Source organism: Daphnia magna, linkage group LG8 (genome assembly GCF_020631705.1).
Source record: "Daphnia magna isolate NIES linkage group LG8, ASM2063170v1.1, whole genome shotgun sequence".
NCBI lineage: Eukaryota > Metazoa > Arthropoda > Branchiopoda > Diplostraca > Daphniidae > Daphnia > Daphnia magna.
This window is the reverse complement of record NC_059189.1, coordinates 189,357-206,504: the sequence shown is the minus strand read 5'-3', so window position 1 is coordinate 206,504 and position 17,148 is coordinate 189,357. Positions and strand designations below refer to the sequence as shown.

At 44.2% G+C, this 17,148-nt stretch overlaps 1 protein-coding gene across 1 annotated transcript; it reads left to right on the top strand.

Moving 5' to 3' along the window:
* Positions 1-4,217: 4,217 nt before the first annotated feature.
* On the top strand, positions 4,218-15,140 carry LOC116929649 (protein spire). Its single transcript, XM_045178603.1, has 11 exons — positions 4,218-4,390; positions 7,713-7,839; positions 8,076-8,158; positions 10,417-10,668; positions 10,753-10,882; positions 12,394-12,615; positions 12,760-12,930; positions 13,025-13,290; positions 13,359-13,460; positions 13,523-13,857; positions 14,033-15,140. Exons 1-11 carry the CDS (start codon positions 4,364-4,366, stop codon positions 14,217-14,219), a joined length of 1,902 nt encoding a protein of 633 aa, XP_045034538.1. The 5' UTR covers positions 4,218-4,363; the 3' UTR covers positions 14,220-15,140.
* Positions 15,141-17,148: the final 2,008 nt, after the last annotated feature.

The window sequence follows — 17,148 nt, the reverse complement described above, 5'->3', positions numbered from 1 at the left end:
GTAGCCGAGTGTCAATCACAGGTGAGATGATTCTTTTTTATTCTAATATTTTCTCGTTTGTTATCGTTTTCTTCTGTTGCTTTCTTTCCTCATTCTTTCGTCCTTTTACTTGTCCGACATTCCACCAAACACACACACACACACAAGACAAGATATGTAAATAAGACTATGCCACCCTGTCGACCTTGGAGTAGCTGTTTTGCCATTTACTTTGCAATGCACTGAACTGGGCAATCTTGAAATCGATTCGACCAACGACGGACGTTTGCCCAAGGTATCATGAACGACGGGCTCTTGGTGCCGTTTGAAACGCAACGAGAGACGGCCACATTGTGAAATGGTTGAATGCTTCCCTCGCTCATTCCTCGCTCCAAGACTGAAAAGAAAGAAGGGGGTGTTCCGTCCTGGTGGTTTCTTAGTCAATTTGCAAAGGATGACGCGATTTTTCTCATTGCCATTCGAAAAATAAAATAAATAATCGCCGGAGTTTTGTATGACGCGTTTATTCTGGTGTCTAGGCCCGACGATGCAGCGGTTCGAATAGACATCCTAACCTTTGATGACCCACGTGTATTGAAATCATCAGACCGTGGAACAGAAAAGAAAGAAAGTAATCGTTAACGATTCACATTCTTAAATGCAGGATTGGGAATAGGGAATCGAACCCCCCCGTGTTATTGCAATTTGCCCTCCTGTCGTCGTCGTTAAATGACGTGTTTAGTGTTTCCTTCTTTTTCTTTCTGTGTGTCTGTGTGTGTGACCTCGGGAGTTGTCGGAAATGGCGTGTTTATTCCATTATTACCTACTTGATTCACTCTTTCACCTTGACTACATTCTCTCGGCATTTTCATATCCATTTTGCTCTATTTGTTTTGTTACTTTTTTTTTCTTGTTTTCGTTACATTGTTGCGCTCATCTGACCTTGAATCTTTTTTTTTTTTTTTTTTTTTTTGTGTTAAACGCAGCTGGTCGCGGGACTGGGTTGGGCGTTATACGAGGCACTCGATTATGGCTGCAAACAGGAGGAGCAGAACGTCCTCAGTCCCGACCTAGAACAAATGATAGACTTTTTAACATCAGCCGGTAAGTTGTTGTCGCTTTTCTTGTTTTGTTTATTGATTCTTTCGTCCGAAACCACTCAGTCGACCGGGACTTTGGGTCGTGAAATTGCATCGTGCTTTAAGCGTGTCCACCGGTTTTTTACTTGTTTTGTTTTCGTTGTCTATTCAAACGTCACGTATTGCTGATACAAGATTTTTAAAAATGAAGACCTATTAGACGACTTGGACGATGAGGTCAGCGTCGTGCTATCTTTTTTTTTCTCCGTTGTTGTTTTTGAAATTTTTGACGTAAAACGGACATTGCAGACGAGATAAGAACCGAGGGGTTTTCCGCCTTTTTCTAATTTTTTCTTGTTTTTTTCTCGCGCGTGAGTATTAAAAAAATCCTGAGCCGCGTGCCCGCCTTTTTCGTTTAGGAAGAACCACAAAAACTCAAATGGTCAGATGTTGAGAGACGTGGAGGACGGGACTGGCCGGGCAAAACAAAAAGGAGAGAGAGAGAGAGGGTGGGGGCATTCATAAATGTGTACCGAAAAGAATGTTTGTCAATAAAAATGGAATGTTTTTTTCTGAGAGTGGAGGGGGCAGCAGCGTCGAATCAAATTGTTTTGCGCTTTGCGCACGAATTTTTATGCGAAAGATGAGAGAGATAACCTTTTGACCGAAATGTTGTTGATAAAGAAGAAGACAATGAAGAGCCTTTTGTTTGCCGATTTCTGACCGGACACGATGATGATGTTTTTTTGTTTGTTCTGGGGTGGATGGGGAGGGTGGCGGGGTGGTCAAGCAAGAAAGAAAAAAAAAGGAAACGGTTGGAATGGAATGACCACCTGTATAACCTCGTCGGTCCTCTTTCCACCTGCTTCTCGTCTCTCGAGTGTAGTGGTGCAGTGCACAGATGGACGGGCCTTTGGGCTTTTATCTGGTTGTGAACAAAGCCATATAAGGTTCTTAGCTAGACTCGCTTTGCTTAGCCCACCACCATCTCCATTTTGCACCTGAATAGGAACGTGGTCGGATGCGAGTCGTGGCCACTCGTACGACTTGGACTTTTTCGATCCAACAAAAGAACAACGACAACAAACAAAAAAGAGCTGGACGAAGGAGGCGGAGTCGTTGGGCCCCCTTTTTTTCCCCCTCTCTTCTTTCACATTCTCTCGTGATGCATCTGTCTACCTTTTCTTTGCTTCGCCCATTCTCAGGTGGAAAGAAAAGACGACCGATCAGGTAGACGTCGTTTTCTTTCTCTTTTCTTTCAAAGAGTCCGGATGTCTCGACCAAGGACGGGGGGTAAAAAGGAAAGAAAAAAACAAAAAAAATTGTTTAATACATCGGAAAGGTCACGACGATACATCACGACGCTGCCGTCATCAGCCTCTTTTTTTTTCTTCTTCCTTTGCTCTTCAACTGATTTGCATAGGCTTCGTTTTCGATAGTGATCTCTTGGACGGTTTGATGAGTTTCAACGTCGAACGCTTGGTCCTTTTTTTCTTCTGCCGAAGAACGAGGGGGCGAGGAGAGCTGGGTTATCACCAACAAAGCATCTACCAATAAATAAAATAACCCCCTCTCAAAAATGAAAATAAAGGAAAGGAAAAATGTTGAAGAAGAAAGAAAGAAGAGGTGGAAACTGGGAAGGGAAATATATACAGTATATATATTAGATATCTTTGAAAAACGAATGTATGTGTGTGTGTGTGTCAGGTGTGGTGTAAGAGGAAGGGGGGGGGGGAAGAAAAAGAAAACTGTTGAGACGGAGATGGAAAAAGAAAAATGAGAAGGAAATGCGCTGTGTGTCCATTGTGGCCAGTGTGTAGAAAGAGACGCGGGCCGGGAGGGGAAGCGTGACCTACATTCCTCCTCTTCTTCTTCTTCTTTCTCCAATGGAGCATAAAGGACCAGCTCAGCTTTTCAAATTGTATTTTGTTTTTTTTTCCCCAAAGATTTCTGGTGGCTATCGGATGGAAGGAGGATAGCCGTTAGAACCGGAGAATGTCTGATGATGATGAAGAACAATTTGCCTGGCCTTGCAACGTATTAAAGCCAAACAAAAGGAAGAAAATCCTCCTCGTGATTAAAAGAAAACTAAAAAAAAATGAAATGATGATTGTTTTTTCTTTTGCTCACGACCGAGTCGTACCTGGGGCTGCATTCAAATGGCGACGCACCATTACACGGTGGTGAATGGCTGTTTTGGTTTTGGAGTGGGGGTTTTGGAACACGTGGCTTACTTGTTTGCTTGTGGCTGCGCCGAAGATTGGCGCAATGGATTTCAATCGATCGATAACGCGGCCTCGCAAAACCTGCGCTCTCTTGCGCGTGAAAGTGTTGACACGCTCGACTACCCTCTCCCTTCGATTATCGTCGTCATTCTTCCATTTTATTTTCGAGTCTTTTCCTTTTGTTTTGTTTTTTGAGGTGGGTGGGGGGTGGGGGGGAGAGAAGAAACAAAAACAAATGAAAAGAGAAAGTCTCTCTGGGTCGGACAACTTTCTCCAATTGGTTGGTTCACCAGAAGAAAATGAATGCGACGATCAGGGAGAAAGAGAGGAATTCTTTTGTGGTGACTTGGTCGATGTGTTCGGCACGCGGCGGCTACTGGATCCTGTCCAACAACATCCACCCACCTAAAGAGCCAAACAAAACAAAAACGCAAAAAAAAGGGGTAGAGATTTGCATTGCGGAAGAAGCTGAAGATGATGGAGAAGCGATGGCGCCTTGTAGTGTGACATAACATGGCGACGGAGAACAAGAGGCAAAGGCAACGCTGATTTTCGCGACAAACATTTTCGAAAGTTTTCTTCCATGTCGAACTCACGGAATGGAAAGCGACGTAATAGTTTGGTTGTGTCGTTGTAATGGCCAGCCGTGCGTAGGTGTCCGTCTCTCTCTCTCTCGTATCGATCGTTTCATTTTCGAGGTCGTTCTCCAGGTTCTTCCTTTTCTTCTTCAATGATGACGTCACGCCATTGTTTTTACAACTCTATTTATTATTTTCATTTGTTTTGACACTATGAACATTTCCGGTTTGCCTTGACTTGGATGACGTTTCTCGTTCGACCATCGTTTTATCGACTCTAACCGCAAATGTATCGGATTGCTCTTAAATGTCGCCCGTGTCTTGCGTTAACAGATTCAGGCGAATGCCAATCGGCCGAGGACGAAGGAATCGAACAGGATTCCGGCGAAGTGGAAGAGTCTGCAGCGATGGCGAATGTTAACGTCGAGACGACCTCCAACGCTTCCTCCACCTCCTCCTCCTCCGCTGCTGTTGCTGCTGCTGCCGCTGCGCTGCCGCCACGATGACGTCATTGTCTCACGTCATGGATGTAAGTTGCTCTTTCGCTTTGTTTTTGTTTGTTTTCCATTGCACAATTTTGTAATGTCATGGAAGGAGCGTGACTGGAGCAGCAGGGGCAAAGTGGTTTTATTGTTTGTCGACATGGTCACCGTACACGAACGAAACAAACACAAGTCGGTAGACATCGACTCGTTGAAAGCATGTTTCAAGTTGTGTCGACACACTCTTTGCCAATATTTGGCCATTTTGTTTATTTAAAAAAAAAAGAAAATGAATAATTCTGATAAGCAACGAGGGTCGAAATCAAACACCCACGTCCGAATAGAAGCAAATATTTGAGTGTAGCCAAACGTGCGTTTGTGCAAAGCATTTTCTCGAATGAAATGAAATAAAGAATGCGCGTGTGCGGGATTCTCTTTTTGCATATGGTCATGGTGGGGACGGGACACGGGCCATTTTTTTTTTCGCTTCCTCTTCTTCTTCTTTGAAATCTGCAGTGGAGATTTGCGCTGGGAGATTGTGCCCGCCTCTCCACCATTGGCTAATTTATGTAAGCAATAGGAGCGTGAAAATGTTGCGGCTATCCATCACGCCTCTTTTGACCATACCACACACACACACAAGCACAAAATGGCGGATCAGTCGCTTTGATTGCAAAGAAGAAAAAAAACGGAAAAACCTTTTTATTTTTTGTTTGGCGTGATCAGCCGATCGTGACCGACTCTCTCGACAGCCATGCTTCCCTCTCTGATTATTATTATTCTTTGGGTTAGGAAAGGGGGGAGAAATAACTAAACACGCAGGAAAGAGGGGAAACATTTTTTTTTGTTTAATGAAAAAAGTAGATTTGGGGGATTTTGGGACCTCGGGCAGTTGTGTACAGAGGGGAATTAACTGTTTGTTGAAATTGACCGCCATCGTTTGAAACAAGCGCGAAAAGAAAAAGAAAAAACCAAAAAAGGGCGGATAATAAATTGAAAATAGGAGCAAAGACGATGGAGCGGCAATGACACGCACCGGCGGACAATGAGGAAAGGGCCGTCAACAACATTTTACAAGTAGAAGAAAGCTGATTAAAAGAAAAAAGGATCAATCACATTTCCGTCTTCTAATATAAGAGTTGGTGTTGAAAAGAAGAAGGTCGGAATGCTAAAACGGGCCTCTTTTTGAAAATTCTTTTGATGGGAACAAAATCATCAAAATGGCCGGCCACAGCGGCCACAGCGGCCATTCCCAGTGTCAACACGAATCCAACAATCAAAAAGTCGGTTGAGTTTTCTCTTTTTTTTTCTCTCTCTCTTTTTCTTCTTCCCCCTATTTCTTAAAAAAAAAATAATTTTTTTTAATCTTTTTATTTTTAAAAATTTCCTTTACTATTTTGTTGATGTTGTTCCCAATTCTGGGGAAATGGTCCCGGAACTGGACTCCCTACCTGCGTCTTGAATAGACGTGAATGGATTGTCGTCGTCCTTTATCTTGGATGCCTGAAGGCGTCATCATCAAAAATAATGCCTTATGAGAATTTGACCAGTTCAATTGCAATTGGTTTGGTCATCGTTGTCGTTTCTTCTTTTAAGAAAACTCGAAGAAAAAAAAAAGAAACTCTAAAAGAGAAAGAAAGAGAGAAAGAAACGAGGAAAAGATGAATCGAAATCAAAATCCCACCACCACCACCACCCGCTGACGGGTTGGCCACTTGTTCATCTTGGCGTTCACTTGATGAAGCCTTTCGGTGGGTGGTCATTATCTTTTATGATGTTGATAGCTGCAGGCAAGGACGGACAGGTTTGTGTGCGTCTCATTTCGGCCGCCTAAACTATCGCCTTCCTGGCTTTCAAAATAGTTTTGTTCTTGAAGTAGTTGCCCTCGTGAGTCAATCCAAATGCGGAACTACTACCACTTTACTATGCCAACGTGAAAAAAACGAAAGTACGAATTATTTTTTTCATTTAAAAAGAAAAAAGAAAAAAGAAACCAATTATAGAATAAAAACAGAATTTCGCCATCGGCGCTGTTGCTGTTGAAATTCGAAGCTGCTCTTTGGCGCTGTTGTCAGTGTCCGCTTACCTTCGTCCATTTCACGCATTGGCAAACGATTTTCTTTGCGCCAATAGCCAAAAACGGCCATGACAGAATGAAAAGAAAAGAAATAAAGAAAAATGAAATGTTTGTTTGATGGCGTTATCTGATCTCTGGGCGACGCTGCTTTCTCTGAGTCTCCCTGGCCGTCCATCGATCTGTCCGTCGTTCATTCCGGAAATGGATCTGCCGACGCTGCGAGACGCAAAAAGATACGCCAAAAAGGAAAGAGAAGCCACGTTGAATATTCCAGGAGATATTTTCTCATTTGCATAATCAAGAAGGCTGGGGCAGACAAGGAGAAGAGAAATGAAGGGAAACTGATATGATATTGAAACAGCATCTTTTTCTTTTTTCCTCTTTTTTCCTCTTTTTTCCTCTTTTTTCCTCTTTTCAATTGGGCGTGCGCGACGCCCTTTTTCATCTGTGGGCGCAATTCGCTCGATCGACGTCAATGAAATCCTGCAGGTGACGTCACGTTCGCACAGAGACGATGATGAAACGAGACATGTCCGCCTGTCATTTCATCCCTCTCATTCAAATCAACGGGGGACGAATGAAAGAAGAGAAATGAATGTCGAGGCTGCGTGTGCAACTCCACGGGGGGAGTGAAATCACGACGAGTTCAAAAGTGTAACAGGTGCCTTTTTAACTGTTGAAATGATGGCTTCCACCAGCATCATCGTCTTAACAAGCGTTTGAAAGAAGAGGGAAATGTGTGTCCATCCAAAGTCCTTGTTTCTTTTTTGAAAAGGAAATGATTATCTTTGGTGCGCAGATGTTGGGGTTCAAGTGCGTTGCTCTTTCTCACTCGTCTGCCGTCATTTACTTTCATCTTTTCAAATTTTTATTTTTATTATCAAGAAAGAGAATCTTGAAAGAAAGAAGAGAGAAACAAGATTAGTATCAGGAGCAGCTGTTTGTACATTCTTTTGTCGACGTCCATGTTACGCTCGTCCATCATCTCGTTCGTGTATGTGTGTCTGCTCGTACAGCCTCCCCCCGCTGTTTTTTTCTAATTCGGACGATACAATTTTGTGGCTGATGTTTCCGACATTTGGACGCTACTTTTTCAATACGAACAAACTCGTTTTTTTTCCTATTCTCTTTTCTTTTGTTTGTTTTTGTTTTTTTGTATGTGTGGTTAAATGTGTTGGAATCCATCTTGGTTTCTTGTTGATAATGTTGACATTCTTTCTCATTCCGTTTTTTTGTTGTCTTCTTTTCTTTCTTAACCGATTCTATGTTTGCGTGACTGCCGCGTCGCCCAGCGCTGTCGGATGCAAATCAGCAGCACAGCCTCGTCCAACCAGGCGGACGCCCATTTTCGGGCCGTTTGCCGCGCCCTCGTTGCCGAGACGCTCGAGTTTTCCGATTTCCTCGTCAAAGTCTCGTCAGGTGAGCATTTTTTTTGTTTTTTTTTTTTTTTGCTTTGTTTTTTTTGTACCCGTCATCATCATCTCTGCGTGTCCTCCTTCTTCCACATGTTTTTCAATTGTTCCCCTTTGTTCAATTGGCTTGTGTGTGTGTGTGTGTCTGTGTGTGTGTGTGTGCTGCTTTGATTAGTTGACCCAAAAATGTTTCATTTCTTTTCTTTTCTCGTGTCTCTTTGGATTTTTTCTGGGACGCAACAGCACCCGAAGATTGGCGGGAATTACGAAACAACAAGTCGGAAACGCATTCACAGGAGCTGACGGGACTGCATTTGGCCGACTGGGTAAGCCCCTTTGTTTACATTGGCCCATTACCTGGCGTCTTTGATATTCAAACTGATTTCCCTCATCTGACTAAGCGGCGAATCAAGAGCGACTATGTATGCGCACGAAAGCCAACACGCTTCAAGTGGAAAGCGATTTTCGAAAGAAAGAAACAGAAGGGGAAGGAGAGATGATTGGCCAGAGAGACGAAAACTACAGAAACTAATAAAAGGTTGCGAGCGTCTCACGCGCGCCGCGGGAGCGTGTGGATGCGGTTAACCTTTTGGCTGCGCCAAAGGGCCGCATACAGAAGAAGGTTGGGTTTACCCTTTTAGTATAGGAAACAGAAACAGGAAAAAAAGAAGGTCTTGTCAAACAGTTTCTCTAGCCAAGAGGCAAACGAATAGAAAAAACAAAACAAAACAAAACAAAAAAAAGACACAGAACAGAACAGAAATATGGCAGATCTTTCGGTTGACATTTGACATTTAACATTTAACCCTCAACAGAAGATGACCTTGTACAGAGAAGTGAATAAGCCGAGTTGTTGTTTTCTGCTGCGACATAACGTACAATCGAGCAAGAGAATCGTAATCATTATGATTGCCAGCTATTATTCGAGTCGTGTGTATTGTGAGAAAAAGGGACAGGATGAGAATTAAAATATCGAAATGGACTAGCGTCGCGTGCATTGGCTTTTTGCCCTTGTTACGCACAGGGAGGCGGAGGGGAGAAGGCCATTGAACCTCGTCATTCTCGTTTCCCCCCCGTCTCTCACTCTGTGTCTAATTCTCTCGCCGATGATGTCACAAAATAAATTCTCTCGTTCGAAAATGAAAAATGAAAAGCAAAAAACGAGTGTGTTTGGTCGGTCGGATCAAAACGACCTCAAAGAGTGGGGGGAGAGAGAGAGGGGGAATGGCCGGAAAAGGGTGGAGTTGGTTAGGTCACGCTGGGGTCGTATCCACCTATCCCCTCCACACACACACACACATACACACATACACAAAAAAAGGAAAAAGAAAAAGAAAAGGAAAAAAAGAAATGTTACCAGGATGACTCGCTGGATTCTCCCCTGCCCCCCTCATCTCTTTTGTTATCGTTGCTGCCGCTCTCAACTCAATTGAACAGCAGACGAGAAATGGAAAAATCCGATTTGAACCGGTCACCCCGTTTCAAGTGAGTTGCCGACATTGTTTTTCTTGCACCGGGATTTCGAGATGAAATTGTTCCTTCGCCTCCCTTTTCTACCAATTTTCGGCCGTTGGTGTTTTATGGCCATCTTCTTTTATGACTATTGAAATGGATATTCAATAGGGGAAGGGTGGGAGGTCCGTTGTCGGCAAAAGTCAGGAGGGGGGGAAAACGTGGCCAGAGGAATGTCCTTTTCAGGTGCTGCATCACCAAAAGATTTAAAGAAAGAAAAACAAAAAGGAAAGAGCCGGACACATCGATCTTTGTAGTTGAAGATGGAACAAGGTAGTAAGGAAAGGGGGCATCTGCCGGCCACTATCCAACGGATGCCATCATATCTCCACCAAGTGTGGCGCTGGCCTTTTCTTCTTCATCCCTTTTATTTTATCGCACCCCACACACATTCACATGAAAAGTCATCAGAAAAGATGGAGAGAATAAAAGAGCTGGCATCATCCATCAAACCGGAAGCGGCAAAGAGATTCCCAAGCAGAGGAAAAGGGGCAACATCAGCGCTCTAGCCAGTGAATACGAGAAATACGAGAAAGAGATAACACTTTTTGGAATTTTTTGGTTTTTTTGTGGGGTTTTTGAATGATTTCAGATGGAATGGTAGGTGGAAGCAGAGATTTTAATCTTTTCTTTCCCCTTGTTTTACGATTCATATCCGGAATTTGCTTCTTTTGGTCTCTCTGCTGTTCGTGAGCAGACGATTTGAATAGAGGCCCGCGTGATTCATCTCTCATGTCGGATGGCATTTGAATGAAGAAGGCAAAAAAAAAGGAACGGCAGACGACATTCGTTTGAATCGAGGCAGTCCGGTCTGCGTTCGGCCGTCCCGAAAAAGGAGAGTGGGTGCGAAAAAGAGGGGGTAGAACATCATTGCCATTGGCGTTTACAGGAGAATCGGTTGGAATGACAAAGGCAGTGATGTCATGAACGAGAATAGAATGAAAAGAGACGGTCACGTCATGGGCCGCAAATGGCCAACGTGACACGTGCAAAAGCGAAGCCATTCGAAGCGAAACTGCGCGAGACTAAGGGAATTGATGTTTAACGTTGTGACGTGTGTTTGCGGTGACAGGCGCGACTGTGGGTGCAGGTCATCCGTCAGCTGCGAAACGGAGTCAAGTTGAAGTCGGCGTCGGGAGGCGAGAGCGCGCGCAAACCCTACGAATACGAACTGACGCCCTACGAAATGATGATGGACGACATCCGATCGAGGCGCTACAAGTTGCGCCAGGTGATGGTAGACGGAACGATTCCGCCTCGCGTCAAGAAAGACGCGCATGCCGTCATCCTGGAATTCATCCGATCTCGCCCGCCTCTTCGCAAGGTGAGCCCCTCATTCCGATTGATTATCTACTTTTACGTTTTACGTTTTTCTCAAATTCAAAACTAAATCCTCTAACTGGTGTAGGCGTCTGAGAGGAAATTGCGGCCGCTGACTCGTCGCGTTTCCACTCCGGTCGAGTTGCTCATGGAGTCGATTCGACAGCACGATTCCAAGGAATTGAGACCCACTCGATGCCTTCTGGTCAATCGGACAGGTAACACATTTCAGAGATTGAGCGATATCATTCCTCGAGAAGCCCTTTCGAGAAGCCCTTTCGAGAAGCCCTTTCAAGAAGAAGAGAGCAGTTTTCTTTAGATGGCGTGTGTCTGTTTTGTTTGGTTTATTTTATTTTGTTTGTTTTTTTCTGGAAAAGAAACGAAGAGGAGGGCGATAGTTTTCATTTTAGAAAATTGTGCCGCCAGTTATAGGAATAACAGCATCTGCCAAAACAATCATGAAATAATAAAATTCAGTAGTAGTACGGTAGTAGTCGTCGTCGTCGTCGTAGTCGGACACGGATGAACGAATCCAGCTGCATGCACGCCGGAAGGGCGATGCTTGTCGTCGTCATTGTTTATGACGACATGCCAAAGCGCAGATCGAAAAGAGTTTTTTTATTTCCCCCCCTTTTTTTCTCCTTTTTTTAATTTTTAGCTGAAAGGGCGAAAAAAAATAGGCCGTCCGAACGAGCGAAACGAAAAACGACAAGTTAATCGGGAAAAAAGGAAAAAGAAAAGAGAAAAGTGAAGTCGAACGGAACGGACGGACGGACCTCCGTCCATCCGTTGCGATCGATGCAGCTGAGAAATCAAGGCACTCAGTGAAAGGATCCAGTCATGCCAACAACATATGTTTTCTGCGTGTTCGAGACAAGTAGGTGGCTGACGTGTTAATTAGGCCGAGATGTTTGGTTGATTACGAGACCTTGGCACAATCCACAACTGAAAAAATAAAAATGAAATCATAAAAAAAAACTGGCGGGAAAGATGGCGATAGAGCGTAGCCAACGGTGAACGGCACTAGAGAGAAAGTGGCCCTCCACATCAGTCGTCATAATAATTATATGGAATCAAAAAAAAATTAAAAGAAAATAAAGAAAAAAGAAAAGCGTGATGTGGCTGCGGGCTTTTGCTCCTGCCTCCCGTTTTCTTCTCTCCGGAAAAAAGAGCAAAATAGCGAGAGAGAGAGAGAGAGAGAGAGACACAGATGTTTGGATTTCTCTGGCTCTTTCAGCGTGCGTGCACCCCCCACACCAAAGTAGGTTACACTTCCAGCTGCTGTTGGGACGTAGCTTTTGTTTCGACTGAATTGCAGCCGCAATTTTGAAAGGCGCCACACAATTTTTCCTTCCCCAACCTCCCGCTCACGAACACGAAAGCTTTTCTATCCCGGGCCTGTGTGCGTTTTTTTTTTCTTTTCTTTTCTTTTGTTTTGTTTTTTTTGTTTTCTTCAAACAGACCAGTCGACTTTTCCTCTCCTTGCAGTGCGGTCGTCTAAATCTTTGGCAATTCTCGTTCACCAGAGATTTGATTTTCATTTATTGTTTTTTAAAATTCCCTGTAAAAGAGGTTTGACGTGAAAGAGTAGAGCCGAATGATGGATGAGCATTTGCCTCGGCTTGAACTGGAAATAGCGCCAGGTTTTTGTTTGTTTTTGGGTTTTTTCGTTTCTCATTTACGCGTTTTTTTTTCGATGGCCAATTTTAAAATCAAAATTTCTTGGTAGAAAATGCGACGGCGACGATCTCGACGACAACGAAACGAAAACTGTTGAAAGCCGACCATTTGCACGACGAACTGGAAGAAGACGAAGATTTGGAACTGCCTCCGCCATCTCCGCCGCGGCGCTACGACTACGTGGTCGACCCGTTTTCGTCGTGTTCCAGGTCGGAGTCGTCAACTCCTTTGAATTCCAAAATGGACGTGAGAAATCGCCATCTGAGCCGTGGTAAACAAAGATTGACTTAATTTTTCGTTGGCTTCATTTTGATTGATTTCGTTTGTTTTGTTTGGTTTTTTCTTTCTCCCTCCTCCCCCTTCCCCCCCAAAAAAAAACAAAAAAAAAAAACAAAACAAAAATGAATCGCAATAGAACGAGACGAATCGCCATCGAGGAGGCACAGTCTGACCGTCCTGCCTCCGCCTCTAACAAGGACCACCAGTAATCCATTCTTCAAGAGGCAATCGATGAACGCGCATCTCAATTGCCACACGCGAAAGGGCGCCGATCCTCGAATGACGTTGAATCCGGCCAATTTGTCCAGTACGTTGTCCTCTCTCTCTCCGTCTCTCCGTCTCTCTTTAGAAACAAATGGCAACATTCCAAACATAAATTCGTTAACAAAACAAACAATCAGGTGATCAGCCTGGATCTTTGCCGTGTTCGGGTCCGTCTTCGTCGACGTCATCGTCGTCGGCGTCGCTCCATTCGCCGCCAGGTTCGCCCACGAGCGCCGGCCATTTGCAAGAGGATTTCGTCCGTTCCAAAGAATTCCAGCAGGTTGTCCAAGGCAAACTGGTCACCTTGGAGGAGTTGGTGCACATGCGACGCGTCTTGACGGCCGCTTCGCTCGACAACCTGCCATTAGACTCGTCCATCAAAGATGACGTCACCAACGGAAAGGTTCGTTTGTTGGTTTTGTTTTGTTTTTTAAAACGTGAATTTAACGTATTTCTCGGCCGGAAATGAAGGTTTGCTTCGTGTGTCGAAAGACGCGCTTTTCGGTCTTTGGCTCGTGGTGGCACAACTGCAAACTTTGCCGCCGCACCGTCTGCACCAAATGTTGCATCAAGGTAAGTCCGTTGCGACACCAACGCCGAAAATAGTAAAACCAACCAAAAATCACAAATTGCAGATGAGAATCCCGTCCGACCAGTTTGATACGGTCGACGTATCGGAAGTGACTTGGTATGGGGCCAACGCTGACAAACTGGAACAGTCGTCACCTGTCGTCTCTTCGTCTTCCCTCTTCTCGTCGTTTCAATTGAAATTGCCGCAGTTTCGGCTGCGTTCGCCCAACGGCGGTATGGCCGATTGCTGCGAGAGTTCGGAATCGACTCCGACGTCGCCGGTGCTCAGCCGGCGCGGCTCGGAACGACGCAAACAAACGCTGGCGCAGCCTCCGCAGACATTCTTGCACCAAGCTCTTTCGCGTCATCAATCTTTGTCGACCAACAACACTCCTGCCAGGTGAGTTTCTCTTTTTCTTGTTCTCTTTTATTTTTTTATTTTATTTTTTTTTTTTCTGGGGATGGGGGGTGGGGTGATTTCTCATCGATGACAAACGACAGCAGGGCCGTCGTTGAGTGGTATCAATTGGGTTGCGCCGTTCTGATTGGTTTTCTTTTGCTTTTCGGCTGTGTAGAAAGCCGGTGTCGGCCCAAGCGTCGGTAGGTGCGTCGCTTCAGCAAGCCAGCAAGAAGTCGTCGTCGTCAGGTAGCGACTGCCACGTCTGCAGGGATTGTCAGACGTTGATTGAGAACATCATCTACAATCCTGTTCACACCGTGACCCATTGTGAACGGCCTTCTATTCACGTCTCGCTTCCCTGAGCTTTCCTTTCTTCGATTCATTCTTCCAATCCTAAAACAGCTTACACCTACACACACATCTACATCTACACACACCTACACCTATACACACACACAACAGTTGATCGAAATCGACGGGACGACGACCAAAACAAATTCTCTTCCTCATTCCGGTGCTTTTTCGTTGCGGGAGGGGGGTTTCTAACCAAACTTGATGAAACGAAATATAAACAACAATAATAAAAATTAAATAAATTAATAAAAAAACAAAAACAAAAACAAAAAAAAAAAAAAATTGAAACGACAAAATAATACAATTATAACGCACAGCGCGCGCTAGTCAAGCTCCAAGAAAAACAAAAATTCCAACTCTACGACAACAATTGATAATTGCAACATTCTCAACCAAGGCGAAAGTACACTCACACCAATTCAAAACATCACACGATCAATTAAAAGGCCAACTCTGCTGTTCTTGCGCTCTTTTAACCCAATGCAACGGAACAAATCTTTATATTCACAGCTTCAAAACAAAACAAATGTTTTTTTGTACAAAATTCGTTGATTGTATCCAGCAACAAAAGCATTCCTCTTCTGTTTTCTTTTCCCTTTTCCCTCGTGTCCCTTACAAACGAATTATGCATCCCCCCGCCCCGTATTCTCATCGAGTGGCTGCCGCTTTTTTTTTTGGTTTTTTTTTTACAGAAAATTTTAATGTCCGCCTTTTTTTTTTTTTTTTTTTTTTCGAAGGAAAAACGCATAAAAAGATGAAGAAAAATGTTCGGTACGGCAGCTCGTTTTTTTTTTTTTTTTTGTTTGTTTCATTTTTTTTTATGTCTTTTTTGTGTGTGTGTGTGTGTCTCCCCCTCTGCATCATTCATCATGTCTTAATGTATATTTGCGAGCCTCCTAGGAAATATACACACGTACGTGTCTCGAGAATGATTCGAAAAAGAAGAAATCCGAAGAAAAATAGAGAAATGGTGTCCGGTGTCGTTCGAATTTGGCGCGCGACTCTACGATGGAAGAGAAATTCTTCCTTCGTGTTTAGTTTCCCACGTTGGCCAAGTGACACTTGATGGCTTGTTCTATTCTGCTGTTCTTACTTCTTTTAGTTGGCCACTTTGTTCTGCTAAAAAAGTACCGTAACGTCAAGTGTCGTCCCTTTTTTTTGATTTTCTTTTTTTCGTTTTTTTTTGGTTCACCCCCTCCACTCTTGGCATCTCGACAAGACACTAAAAAGCCATCAGCAACACCGCCAATAAACTGGCGTGGGTCCCCTTTAAAAGTGTCAGGGACCTTTTCTTCGGGTTCGCCAACAACAAAGAGGTTTTAATGAACCGACACCTCCCCCCCTTCGTCGTGTCATCGTCCAGAACGCCGTTTGCCGATTCATTTCACCCCCGCAGCCGTAAACAAATGTTCCATCTTCGTTTTTATTTATTTTTATTTTTCCTGTGGGATTTGACGTTTGTTCCAGCAGCAAGTTCTCCAGAGAAATATGTGTGTGTTCATGTCGCACACCAAGATGAAATGGTCCCCCCTTCCCCGGATGTTGATCATCAAAGGTTGTATTATAGGACCGTGGAAAAATAGCCTGAAGGATGGAGCAGTGGGTCACGACCCCACGGCCTCTTCATTTTTATTTGGTTTTTTTTTGTTGGTATCTTCTCTTTTCTTTCATTTTTAAAAATTTAATTTTCTTTTTATTTATTAGACAACTTCCGCTGTTTGAACGATCAAAGTAGTCCTCCAGATCAATGTGCCCAAACAATCAAAAGAAGCCAGTCATGATGAATGTCGAACATGTCATGATGCGCTAGGGCACGTCTTTCTCTTGTACAGCAATACAGGAACAACAGGTATCTGATTACGTATAGAAAAATGGGAGAATTGCTTTTTTCCCACTCATTTCTCTGTTTCGCTGTCGAGAAAACAAGAAAAACACGGTCGCGATCTACTATTTAAGCGTGCACGCTGATGTACAAGAAAACTGCCTCTTATCTATGCATCGGCTGGAAAACGGTGAGAACCCCCGTCGGCTGTATTTAGTGTAGGATTACCCAACTAGAAAAAAAAAAAAAAAAAAAAAAAGAAGAAGAAGCAGAGCCGGAAGACTTGGGTTAAGGTGACCATCACGCGAGCGAACGAGGCCGTCTCCATGAGCCGTTATTAACTCAAGTGCCGGATAAGGTGTATACTACTCAACGAAGAGAGGCTTGTTCTTTTTCTGTTGCGTCTTCGTGTGTAGCACGGCCTGCTGTTGCTTTATTCCCTTATTTAGATAAGAGATTTAGATGAGCTGATGGCCAATGTGGCCAGCGGAATGTGTCGATCGGCAGGAAACGTCCACTAAACAGCAGCGCGTGGAACGCACACATCGTCGCCACCGTTATCATCAATCAATTGGATGGAGCAACGCTTTGCATCGAAATCTCAAAAAACGGTCAACGCCCATGTTGGGCAGACCGATAAGAGAAAATGAAATTCTCTTTTCTTATGCATTTCGGTCGTGCACGGCGACCGAAATGCCATGCCCGTTGGCTGCATCAGCGCGCCTAATGCTCCTCCTCGCCTCTCGCCTCTTGCCTCTCGCCTACTAATAGTGATTATACAGCTATAGAATGCGTGTGGCCTCTTCTTCTATTGTTTACTCTCTCACGGACCACGCCAAACCGGGATCTCCCTGAAATAAAACCAGCGCTACGGTACAGCGGCAATCGAAACAGCAGAAATTTTCATTTTTTTCTCCCTGTGGCTTCACTGCTGCAGAGCCACGGAGAATCGGAAATTAACGGCCTTCTCCATTGGCAACTGCCCCTCCTCGCACTTTTACCCTCATCCAAGAAGAAAAAGAAAAAAACTCTACGTAATGAGGATGCGACTGCCTTTTTTTCGCCGCAATCATGGGTGACGGCAATCAGCTAAACGAAAGCTTTTCAATAGACGC